Source organism: Cygnus olor, chromosome 18, assembly GCF_009769625.2.
Source record: "Cygnus olor isolate bCygOlo1 chromosome 18, bCygOlo1.pri.v2, whole genome shotgun sequence".
Taxonomy (NCBI): Eukaryota; Metazoa; Chordata; class Aves; order Anseriformes; family Anatidae; genus Cygnus; species Cygnus olor.
The window spans coordinates 4355752-4367798 of record NC_049186.1 but is presented as its reverse complement, the minus strand read 5'-3'; the positions used below and the strand labels follow the sequence as shown (position 1 = coordinate 4367798).

Sequence of the window (12047 nt, the reverse complement as noted above, 5' to 3'; positions counted from 1 at the left end):
GCCAGCACCTCCAGCACATGCAGCAAATGGGGCTGCCGAGGCCAGGGCAGTATTTCAGAGTCACGTTTCGCAGCCTGGCAGTGCTTCACAGGGGTCAGAGCTGAGAAATTTATTGGGTGGCAAAGAGTTCGGCTTACGCAGCTACAGCCAAAAGCCCCTGCCAGCAGGTTACTTAGCCTCTGCAAACATGGTTTTACGGGAGTGTTACAAGAAGGACAGGGTGTGTGCAAGCTAGATGGGTTGCAAATCCTACCCTGACCTCCCTGCGAGGGGAGAGACATCGGCAGCGGAGAGGAAATTTCTCCCTGGATTAACCCTTGAGCAGCACGGCGGGGAGGCACGAGCCTGCACTAAATGCTGCAGCACCCGTGTGGAGCAGCGTCCCAAGCTCCTGTGCTCCAAAATGAGCTCAGAGCCCTGTCCCTGCTGCAGGACGGGCATCCACAGCTCATGGGCAGCATGGCGAGAGCACGTTGGGGCGATGAGCACCGTAACGTGGGCTTCACAAGGGGCAGAAGGGAAACCACTGCCTCGAGCTTTCAGAGAAGCAACATTTCCCATGGATTTCTTGCACCCAGTGGGGTTTGTCCCCCTTTCTGCAACCCGCAGCTTCACTCCTTCTCAATCTACTTCCATCCCCTTCCAGGAGGGGATGTGTGAGCCAGCTGCCCGTGGGGACACCTGGGCAGGGCAGGAGGTCCCGGAGCAGTGGCCGGGCTGAGCGCTGGCCCCAGGCAGGCTATCGGGACCCGCCCGGCCGAGGCTGCAGCAGGGGGAGCAGGGTCTGTGCACGGCTCAGTAACAACGTCCTCCAACCGCCAGGCTAGCTCGGATATTGGAAACACATGTTCAGTGCAGAGAAAGAAAAAAAGCAGCTGAACTTCCCCGCAATTACTGCTAGCCGGCGGGTGAGAGAAACCAGAACGCGCCGCTGGAGAGGCTCCGGCAGGGGACGGGCTCTGCACCGCTGCTCCCCAACCCGCAAACTGAGCCCCGTGGGATGTTGTGCTTCCAGGGGGACTGCCTGGGAAGCAGTGCCTGCACTCCTCCACGGCAGCACACCCAGATCTGCGATCTCTGCGCTCTGTGTCCGCAGAGCACACGCTTGCAAGGGTTAAACGCCTGAAGCCACGAGAAAAAGCCAGAGCATGGCTCATGCTGCAATACCCCGACCCGGTCTGCAGATGGTTTGCAGATCTTTGCAGATCGGTCCCGAGATGAGCAGGACCAACAAGCCAGACTGGCCAAAACCATTGTCCCCTCCTAAAGTTTTCTGCTTTATCAGGTTCTCTCATGGCAGAACGTGTCAGCACGCCCTCCGCTCCTGCTCAGCAGCCCCAAGCAGAGGTGGGTGTAAAGGAAAAGCCCGAGGCCAGGGATCCTGACCGGCTCGGTGGTGAGGCTCCTGCTCCCTCCTCGGAGGCTTTCAAGCCTCTCATCCGCACACGCAAGCCGTGCCTGTTACACAAGCAGAACATAACTGGCCCATGCAGTCATTTTATTCCAGCAAAGAATGCATTTTTGGTCTACCCACTGACAGAAGCAAAACAAAATCTTTTCTATTGGAATAAATCTCTACATGGGGAAGAGGAAAGGGCTGGCATTAATACAGCTCTGGCAGTCTGAATCTAACTTTTGAAAACAGACAAAAAAAAAAATTCCCCACGCAGACAAAGCCAGAAGTGGAAGGAATTGACACAAATCAAGAGGAAACTTCAGTCTCAGTTCGCGTTGCGGTGCTTTACGTTGCAGCTTTCGAAACACTAAAGTTCCCAAGATTTCCACTAGAGGCTATATGTCTCTAAAAGAAAAAAAGAGGGGGTGGGGTAAAGAAAAGCACCAGGTTTAGCCCTTTGATGCTGTCACTTGAGAAATGCCAGAGCCAGGAGAGCGCTGCGCAGAATAAACGGCATCCCACTCACAGACTAATCAAACAACCTACAAAATACCCTAAAAGGGTTAGGGTGTTTGTTCCCTCCGTACAGCAGCACTTCGCCCCTTACAAAGGCAGGGGCGCTGGGAAAAAAAAAAAAAAAAAAAAAGGTTCTCCTGTTTGCAGAGGCAGCCCCATCAAATTCGAGAGCCCACTGATTGATGTCCATCTGCTGGGCAAGCAAGGTGGCCAGAGCAAAGCAACAAACTGAGGCTCAGGCAGGCTGCAAGGGCCCTTGAGGAGAAGAGGAAACACCATGTTTTCCTTGGCTAAAGCAGCTCTGCAGATGCTACAGCCTTAGAAAAGACAGTTTCACATGGGCTGCCTGAGCCTCCTTGCTGCTCCTGCACACAGCAGCATGAGACCTACCTGACTTGACCCTACCGGCTTCAGCCAGATGCTTGTGAAGGGCCCCGAGCTCCCCTCAGAGACCCCGAGGGACCCAAAGGATGCCCCCGAGCAGCTGAGCTGCGAGACTGGAGGCGGAGGGAAACGCCGAGGGGCTGAGGACGGCCGGTGGGTACGTACGAGTGGCCGGTGGCGGGGATGAAGTATATACAGCAGTGCACCCTGGTGTCAGGGATCCGCTTCTTGCGGTTGATGTTGATCTCCTCCTGCAGGTACTTCTCGTACTGGTCGTTGATGAACTTCATGATGGGCTGCCAGCTGCGGAGAGGCACAGACACAAAGTTGGGTTTTGGGGAGGGACCGGGACCACCCTCAGACTCCCCCTTGGCCTCTGAGCGGAGGATGCTTAGTGTCCTACAGCACCCCGTAAAACACACGAACTGAACCAAAACCCGCCCTTGCAGGGACGTTTTCCTTCCTATCAGCTCCCATTCACACAGCGACTGTGGGCGACGACGGAATCCCCAGGCTCACACGCTCACTGCTTGGCAGCTCCCCACGCCGCGGTGGGAGGGGATCTTACCGCCTGTTTTAAAGCAGCGAGTGCCTGAAATCCTCCCTTCCCTGCCCCAAAGGGCCAAGTGTCTCAACAGACCTCCCTCCTCTGCCCCAGGTCCTGGCTGCAGAGCGGGGCCGGGAGCATCCCCCAGCTCTCTGCACCACGTCGTAGCGCAGGAGCAGGAGCATCCACCCCAGCTCACTACAGGTAGGAGCTCCCGAAATTGTCCGGTCCTTTTCAACACCGAAAGAGCCCAGGAAGCCCTACCAGACCAGCACAGCCATGCCCCCGTCCTCCCAATCCCACCCCTGAGCCTTGCTGCGTGGCCTCCTGGTTTGTGCTCCGGGGCAGCGCCGCAGCAGAGCAGGTCCTTGGCTGCCTGGTCTCAGGGCATCTTTGGACAGCCCGCAGTGTCCAGAGGAGGACAAGGCTGCTTCCAGGGTGTCCTGGAAGTGCCAGCTACGGGGGGGGGGAGTGTGGGACAGGAGAGGGGAGCTGAATGCAGCTGGGGTCCAAAAACCCCCCATTTCTCCCTGCCCCAGCAGTGGGTGCGCACATACAGGGGCTCGCGTTCGGCACATCCTCCTGCAGCCGGAGCCCCGCAGCGACACAGGACAGCCCTGCCCAGCACGTCCCGCACACAGAGCCGCTGTCCCGAGGACATGTGGCAGGGCCCAGCCTCGGGGCCACATGAGCGAGGCCCAGGGACGAGCCCTGCTGGCACACAGCTGCTCCCGGCCCCGAACAAAGGGCATCTCACGGCACAGACAGCAGGACGTTTGTGGGTCCAGCAGCAGGGCCAGGGAGCGCGGCACCGCGCTGCCACCCTCACCAGCCCCTCTGCTCTGCTCCCCACAGAGCAGGGGCAGCACAGGACCACAGCCTGGCCCCCAGAACCAGCTCTGGGGCAGGATGGCCCGAGGATCAGATGCCTTCCCCCAGCACAGGCACGGCTGCCCAGCCAGCTCACCAGTTCTCGTTGTTGATGTGGTCCCCAAAGCCCGGGGTGTCGATGACCGTCAGCTTCATGCGAACCCCCTTCTCTTCGATCTCTGAAATGAGAAGAGAGCAGCTGTGTGAGGCAGCTCCCGAAATCAGCTGGAGGTCCGGACTGGGCCCCCCCAGGGAAGAAAAGCGCCTTTACAGCTTCTCACAGGCACAAATAGGCCCTCCAGGGAACTCAGCACCACTTCTGCCCTGAAACTCAGCCCCCCACAACCGCCTCTCTTGTTCCCTTTCATCGTCATTAGGTCAGTGCTGGAGGGTAAAAAGAAGAGAGGCGTCTTCCCAGCCCCGTGAGCACCTCTGGATGGCCAAAGCCCCCTCGTGCAGATGGGAGTGGAGGTTTGTGGGGGCCCCCAGCCCCCCCAGGCCTGCCGGGACACAAGGCAGAGCAGGGCCGAAAGCCAAAGTGCCAGCTGGACTCTGCAGAGCCTCACCGTGAGTGATGGATTTGATTTCAATGGTCTTGGGGATCCGCTCCTCAGAAGTTGGCTGTACAGATTTCCGGCTGATTTTGGACTTGAAGAGGGTGTTGATTAACGTGGATTTCCCCAAGCCGCTCTGACCTGGAAAGCAGCAGGACAAACCACAGTCAGCACTATCCCCTTTCCGGGTTAGTTTTTTTCAGGGACCGGCAGATGGAGAGGCTGAGGAGACCCAGCCTGCAGCAGAGCTGCAGAAGGGAGGCAAGAGGTGCCAAGCTGCACCCCGAGGCTTGTTAAAAGATGTCAGAAAGGGGCAAGCGGGGCCAGGCACCGGTCTGGGGCCACGACAGCGTCACCAGCAGCCAGCACCATCACCCCGGCAGCTTCCAGCACCACCACATCACTCCTGCAGCCTCCCCACTGCAGCTCCCCTGGGAAGAGGAGCGAGCAGCTCCGTAAGCCCTTCGCTGGGCTGATTTAACGGCAGCAGCCTCCGACACCTGAGCCCTCTGCATCCCCTGCTGCTGCTCTGCCGGACTTGCTTTTGCTACAGACAGCCCCCCGGCTGCACGGAGCCTGGCTGCCCTAGGCCAGCAGCACCTGAGTCACGGAAACAACATCCCAGTGAGCGCAGCACATCCTGCGAGGGCAGAAAAAAGCAGCTTTTATGGTGTTACGGTGGCAGCTTTTACGGTGTTCGCTCAAATCAAGTGCCCCAACCCACCCAGGTTGCCCAAGGCAGCCAGAGCCAAGCCAGCAGCGGGGCTGGCCAGCGCCTTGGTCCTGGGCATTAGCCACGGGCTGGCTGCCCCAGCCCCGTGACCGAGCAGCAGCCCGGAGCTGAGCTCCCAGCACTCCTCCTTTCAGCCGGCACGCTGCGGTCCCGCACAGGAGCGCCCCGCTCGCCTGCAGCCATCGCAGCGGGCTTAGGGGAGAAACACAGGGACCTGACTGGGGTCAAGGACTCCTGAAAGTAAGAAAGGCAACATCCACGGAACAACCCCAAACTGAAATTCTGCCTCGGTGCGGCTGATGAAACCCCTTTGAAGGGGCCTGCTGGTACCCAGGGGTACAGGATTTTGGGCAGAGGGAAGCCCCCTGCCTGCAGACGTGCTCGATTCCCTCCGCCTCTGCCCAAGTCACCCCGCTCCTCCCTGGCTGGCATTTCCCTTCCGTGACCCAGGGATTACAAGGATTTTAACGTAAGGACTCACAGCTTAGACCGGGTGGGAATAAAGGAGCCAAACCAATCCCAGGAGAAGCCTGACCTCCCCTCCTGGAGGAACACGGCAGAACGAGGGCAGCCCCTGCAGAGAGCCACCGTGCTCCGTGTCCCCTGCCACTGCATCGGCGGCGTCACACGCCACCAAAGCCCGTCCCAAAGGCACAACATGGCTGAAAGCAGCAGCTCTGGGCCGCCTGCTCCTCCTGGCTCCAGCAGAGCATCCCTGAACCCCCCAGGTCCCTCTGAGGGCACCCTGGGTGCTCCTCCCGGGTCTCCTGGCAGGGCTGGAGCTCGCCTTGTTCATGCTGCCACCGAATTCCCCAGGCTGCGAACAGCCCGCCCAGAGCCTGCTGGGGGAAGAACAAGGTTTTCCAGGCCCTTGGAATCATTTCTCCAAGCAGCCGCAAAGCAGAGAGCAGAGGAGCCTCTGCTCAGGAGGGTGGGAGCACGGGGAAGCCCGGAGCCGCTCTCCCAGGACATTCCCGGAGCAGCAGACGGGTGGGGGGGTGCCTCTCCTGGCAGGGGAGCGGGGGCTCAGCCCTTGAGATCTCACGTGCAGGCTCTCGGGATTAGTGCTGTGATCCCTCTGCCCTAGGAGTGCTGCTGAACTGGCTGCACAGAGCATTTTTTACATTAAAAATGTCACGAGAGCCTGCACAAACTGGTTCTGCAGCGGATGGGTTCGCAGTGACCTCCCAGCCCACAGCCGAGGGTGCCCTCCTCTCTGAGACCCATTTCTGCAGGAAAAAAAATCAAAAAGGGGAAATGCAGGGCATCAACAGAGCCTGCTGGGAAGCTACAGGGCAGCTACAGGCTTCACAGAACTAGCAGACTCCTTGGATCAGGCCCTCCTGCATCCCCAGGATGCTCCCCAGGGCTTCTGGGGGAGGTCCCCAGCACATGGGTGTCCCTACCCAAGGCTGCAGCCCCACACAGCTCCTCGCAGGAGGAAATGATGGGAAGACCCCCCCATCACACCACTGCCACAGCCTTCCCCCTCTCCCTCCCCACAAGCAGGGACCCCCCAGCCTCTCTTACGAAGTTTCACATCCCCAAAGGAGCCACCAGCACCCAGATGCGAGCCGAACAGCCCAGCCACCCAAACCTCTTCTTTATCTGCACCGCCAAATACCCGCAGCATTTCCTCCCTCGCTTACCGAGCCCGTCCTTCCCCTGCCTTGCTGCCCCTCCAGCCCAAGGGCCGTCAGCACACGACGCAGGCGTTGCCACACAGCCAGGAGCAGAGCGCCGGGTGCCACCGAGCCCGCACGGGATGCAGAGCCCAGCATCGGAAGCATCCAACGCGGGACCGACCCCGCTGCAGCCCCCTCGTAGCGTGGGTTCCTCTGCTGTCCGGGCTTCCCGGCACCACCTCATAAATACGGGAAAACTCACGAGCAGGCATTTCAGCCCAATTGCTGGAAACGCCAGCAAACGTCAAGGTGCTGGTATTCCAGCACGTCAGCATTACCACGCTCCCTGACTTCTCAGGGCCAAAGCACTGCAGGGCTCCCCGCACAGCACCCAGAGAAGGCTGCTGTCACCCTCCGCAGGGTTACTGACACCTCCCAAGGCTCTCTTCTTGGGAATGCGCCTACAGACGACGCACCCCAACCTCCAGGAAGGTGCACGGGACCACAGCCAGCTCCAGGCTGCGTCCCACCCCGGCTTTAAGTACTGCTGACTTGAAGCCAGCACTCTGGAAGCAGGATTTGCTGACTCCTGCAGCAGAGCCACCGCCACGGAGCTGAACTGCTGCGCCCGAGGAGGGTACGGAGAGGACAAACATTGTCACAACAGAAAACAAACAGCTCGTTGAGCACGCTGCCGGCAGCTGGCCCGGGGGGAGCGCTCACCCACGACCATGATGTTGAACTCGAAGCCCTGCTTCATGGCTTTCCGTCTCATCTGCTCCAGGATGGCGTCTATCCCCACGTAGCCGAAGTCTGCCGCCGGCTTCTCTGGCCGCGCCGGCGCCGCCTGCTTGGGGCCGGCATCCCGCGGGGCGTCCGTCATGCCGGGTGCGTGGCTGGGAACGGCCTCGGGACCTGGGGAGGCAGGGAGAGAGCAGTCAGGGGCGGAAAAGGGCCGGGCACACCGCGGTGCTCCTTCGGGCAGGGCACAGGAGGAGCTGCCTGCCCTGTCCCAAGAAGGAATAAGGCGCACGCGGCATCTCCGCACCAAGAGGGGATTTGGGGCATTTGGAGGCCAAGAGCAGGCACACAGCATCTTCCTTCACCTGTAATTATCTCAAATTTGGGATTACAGTTTTTAACACATGCACCTTGATCCCCGCCCCCGTTACCAAGCCTACTGGAGCACAGCAAAAGGGCACGGCCCTGCAGCCTGGTGTGCTGGGGGAGCACCTCGGGGCACCCCGCCCCCGGCACCGTGGGCAGCCCCCCACCAGCAGCCGGTCCCTCGCCCCGAGCAGAGCCGGGCCCAGCACCAGGGAAGCCCTCAGCATGAGCCCAGAGTTCGTGCAGTGAGGGTGACGAAGGCTTTCAGCAGAACAGCCCTGTGCCACGACACTGCCATTAAAAACTCATCCTACTGCTGTAATTACAGCGCTACGATGACTGCCGGTGTAAATGCCTCACGGCCACATTTTGGGGAGCCGGACAGCTCTCTGTCACACAGAGAAGGTCTCCCCGTCCCATGCCCGCTCTGAGCTGCCACCGACACGGTGCGGTGCCCGCAGGCCCCAGCTCGCCCCTCACTGCCCCACCCCAGCGCACAGCGCCAAGAACCGAAAACCAACACATTTGCCCCAAAATGGGTTGCAGCAGAAAGTGCCTGCGCGGTGGCGGAGCCGTCATGATGCTGCCCCGGTTCTGCCACCGTCTGTCAGAGGGAAAGCAAAAAGCCTTCAGCTTTCTGGAGAAATTGGGCGCTTGTCCCACCCGCAGGGCGGCTACGGAGCACGCAGCTCACCAACGCGCTTCAGGGCTCCTGCTATAAAGGAGGCAGATGCCTCTGGAGGATGAGGGAGAAACAAACGTGCATCTATCTGCTGCCTCATTCCACGTCCTCACCAGAAAAGGTGGCGGCACCGTCCCCTCCCGCGGGCAGGACCGCCGCTGCCAGGCAGGAAGGAGGCCGTGGGGGCCACGGGGCGATGCGCTCTGCTCGCAGCCCAAGCACGGAGCGTGCACAAGCTCGGCCCCAGCTCTTTGCAAGCTCCTGGTGGAGCCGTGAGCCACGCCGAGGATGCTCCTGGAATGCAGGCGTGGAGAGGGAAGCAGCTGAGGGGTTAGGAAGACACAGTGAGAGCCTCCCCCAGCCCAGGCTGCTGCTGCTCGATGCCCAGCTCCCCGCATCACCAGCCAAAGCGTTCCATTTCCGTGTAGCTTTTTGCCAAGGTCCCCGTTCTCGTATCTCAAAGCACCGCTACAGACCTCAGCTCCTTTTCTGGCTCATTGGCCTCACCCCACCGCTACTTCTGGCCTCTGATGAGGTGCTGGGTGCCTTCCTCTCCCTGCCTCCCAAGGGATCTGAGCGCAGGGCGCAGGCGGTGCCGAGGGGCTCCCTCCCAGCACAACTCCCCCCATCCCTTCCCCACCGGTGACCAGCAGAGCCCAGGGCCCAGCACCAGCCCAGAGCCAGCTGCGAGGCAGAAGCCCTCACATCCTGCAAGCACAGCGCACTTTGAGTCAAGCAGGAAAAAAACAAACCAAACCAGAACTGATCACCAAGACCGATACGGGTGGCTCTGAACGCTTTTTTCCACCCCCCAGCCCCGGGCTGTGCAGAGCAGCGTTACTCACGGAGCCGCTGGGGAGCAAACACGCAGGTCTGGCACACGCAGCAGCAAGCTGCTCCTCCCGGCTCTGCACCAGGCACACACACAAATTTGGGCTGTAGCACAGCTGGCAGCATGCTGCCGGCTGCTCCTTCAACAGATTACAGGCCCGGCACGCCAGAGGCCCTTCCATAGGTCCTGAGTTAGCGCTGCTTCAAAGTGGCAAGGCCAAAAGTGGAAAAAAAACCCGACATACCGCTAGAAAAATGATAAATCACGTGGGAAGTTTGTGCCACCAGAAGAACGAGGTTATGAAACGCTTCAACTGCTGCCGGCACCGGGAGGGCCGCAGGTAGGGCACCCAAGTGTTAGAGCCTGAAGCACGCCGGCCCTGTAGGACAGGGAAACTGGTACAGGCGAGGTCCAGAAGGAAAATTAAACAAATGGAGTGGGAAAGCATCCCCTGCTTGCTGGGGAGCATCCGCAGCACCTCCTTGCTGCTCTCCAGCCCTGCTAGCAAGCAGCCGGCAGCCAGCAGGAGGGGTGACCCCCTCCCACACTGCCCCCCCGGCACAGGGAACAGCCTTGCAGCACTTCACCTCGATGCAGCAAGGAGGGCTCGGGACCCAACAGCCAGCCAAAAGCCACGGGAGGCGAGGAGTTCCCACGCACCACGGTTTGTGGCCGCGGAGCACGCAGGCGCGCGGCCACCAAGGTGCACCCGCGCGGCACGGCCAGCAGCGCGGCCCACGCTGCTCCAGCTGGCCTGCAGGAAGAAATGAGTTAAAGGACAAGGCGTCCCAGCATCTGGCTGCGGCTTGGGGAAATAATAAATAAATATGTCGCAACGAGGAGGGATCTGCGGGCCAACCGGGATGCACAGACACCAACTGCCCAGCGGGCTCCCGAGGGAAATGTTGCAACCCACACATTCGCTCTTCCCTTTGAGCTTCCCATCGAGGCAGCAGCCTGGGAAGAGCTGAGGCTCTGCTACCAAGCACGGACCCGAGCGTCCCGCTCGACTGCAAGAAATTTGTGCCAGCCTTAGAGGCAGGATGCGGCCGAGCCGCGGGACCTCTGTGGTGCACGGCACAGGCACACGGGGCTGCGCTGATGGGTGGCAGGGAGCGCTCTCGGCAGGCGTTTGTCTCAAGTAGAAAGACCCTGGAATGAAATTGGAACAGGAGCAGTGGCTGCCCCAGGACTGCACCGCAGGGAGCTGGATTGAACCCTCGTGTTCTCCACGGGGACGGCGCCAAAACGGCGACACTCGGTGTGCCAGCACCGCCCGCCCGGCCACAGCGCGGTGGGAAGGGATGAATTAACAACCATACAACGCTGTGAGAAACGCCCGGTTGATGCTGAGCCCCTGGCAGCAGCAGGATCAGGCCTCAAACACCGCCGCCTTTCAGTGCCACCGGGACACAGCTGCTCCGGGCCTCCCCCGCGGAGGCAGCCGGGGAAGCGCAGGGGCTGCTCACATTGCCCATGGGACCAGGAGCCCTGCGCTCCCTCCAGCTCCCCCGCACATGTCCCTGGACAAACACGACCTGTGCAGCAACTTGTGGACAGCCGTACCCGAGATGTCCTCTGCCAGGGAAACCCCTCCACGCAGGCACCGGAGAGGCAGAGACCGCAGGGCAGCGCCGCGCCGAGCACAAGGCAACGCGCGGCTGCGGCACGGGCTCCTGGGTGACTTCGGACAGCTGCTCCCGAGTTCATTTTGCCAAAGGTTCGGGGCTGTTGCGCTGTAATTAATGCACGCGAGACGGAAGCCAAGGCCAACATCTGCGAAACAGCCGCCGAAAGGCACCCCCAGGGCGGGGAGCCCCCAGAGGACACAGCGGGAGGGTCCCCGTGGGATGGGTTTCGCAAAAAGACTTTGGGGAACCGCTGGGATTGCTGGGGAACCGCTGCACCGACAACGGGCTGCAGGCAGGGCTGCAAACACCGGGGTGGGCTCACTGCTGCCCCCAAAACAACCCACCTCATGGAATCCTCACGGAAAATTTGGGAGAGGGACCAGTGGGAGACCAGAACTTGCACTGCGGGCACACAAAGCTGAGCAACCTTTGCAGAGGCTGAAGCAGGAACATCTCGGGCAGCCCCACGACCAGCCCGCAGAAGACGAGGACGCTGCACAGAGCTTTCTGGGGTGGGGATAACTGTAACTCCACGTCCCTCCACGCAGCACTTGGTGCTAGACTGGAAACACATCAGGCTTCCAGGTCTGCTGGACGGGTTTGCGCTATCACGGAGAGAAGATTCCTAGCAGGGAACAACAGCGTACATCAGTCAGCTGAGGGCAGGAAAACACAACAGCTTCCCAGGCAGCTGAGCATCCACAGATGTTTTCAAGAGAGCAGCGCAGACCAGCTAACCTTCCAATGATTGGAAGCAACAACCCTCCAAAATTATGACTGTTGGGTGTAACGGAGACGTTTTTAGAAGCAAAGAGTGAATTTATAGCTCCCAGCTAGCTAAGAGCAGACTGGCAGGGCTGCAGAGCGCGCCGCTTCCAGGGCTTTTCTACCTTGCACGCCAAACTCGCAAGCTGTCAGCTCTGAAGGCTTTGGCATCGTTCGAGCATCGGGGAAGGGCTGCTTTGCAGGAGCCCCGGAGAAGGGCACAACTTTCCCCCGACCTTCCGAACCGGCACCAAGCTCTCTCGAGCTGAGCACAGCTGCTCGGCCGTGCCCTAAGAGATGATGATGAGGATGGAGAGGAAGGCAGAGCCCTCCTGGGCAGCCCTGCTGCAGGGGCCTCCTCTGCTTCCCCAGCACGAGCTACAGCAACGGATCCAGCCCACGCAG

At 60.6% G+C, this 12047-nt stretch overlaps 1 protein-coding gene across 17 annotated transcripts in view; it reads right to left on the bottom strand.

The window, feature by feature from the left end:
- The window catches only part of SEPTIN9 (septin 9), a 129568-nt gene that overhangs the window by 10188 nt on the left and 107333 nt on the right, over positions 1 to 12047 (bottom strand). For all 17 annotated transcript variants that reach the window (XM_040530140.1, XM_040530138.1, XM_040530142.1 and 14 more), the window contains 4 exons: positions 7349 to 7540; positions 4280 to 4408; positions 3811 to 3892; positions 2462 to 2599 (listed from right to left, as the gene is read on the bottom strand). In XM_040530140.1, the coding sequence (XP_040386074.1) occupies positions 2462 to 2599; positions 3811 to 3892; positions 4280 to 4408; positions 7349 to 7540 (541 nt within the window). The remainder of the gene's footprint in view (positions 1 to 2461; positions 2600 to 3810; positions 3893 to 4279; positions 4409 to 7348; positions 7541 to 12047) is intronic.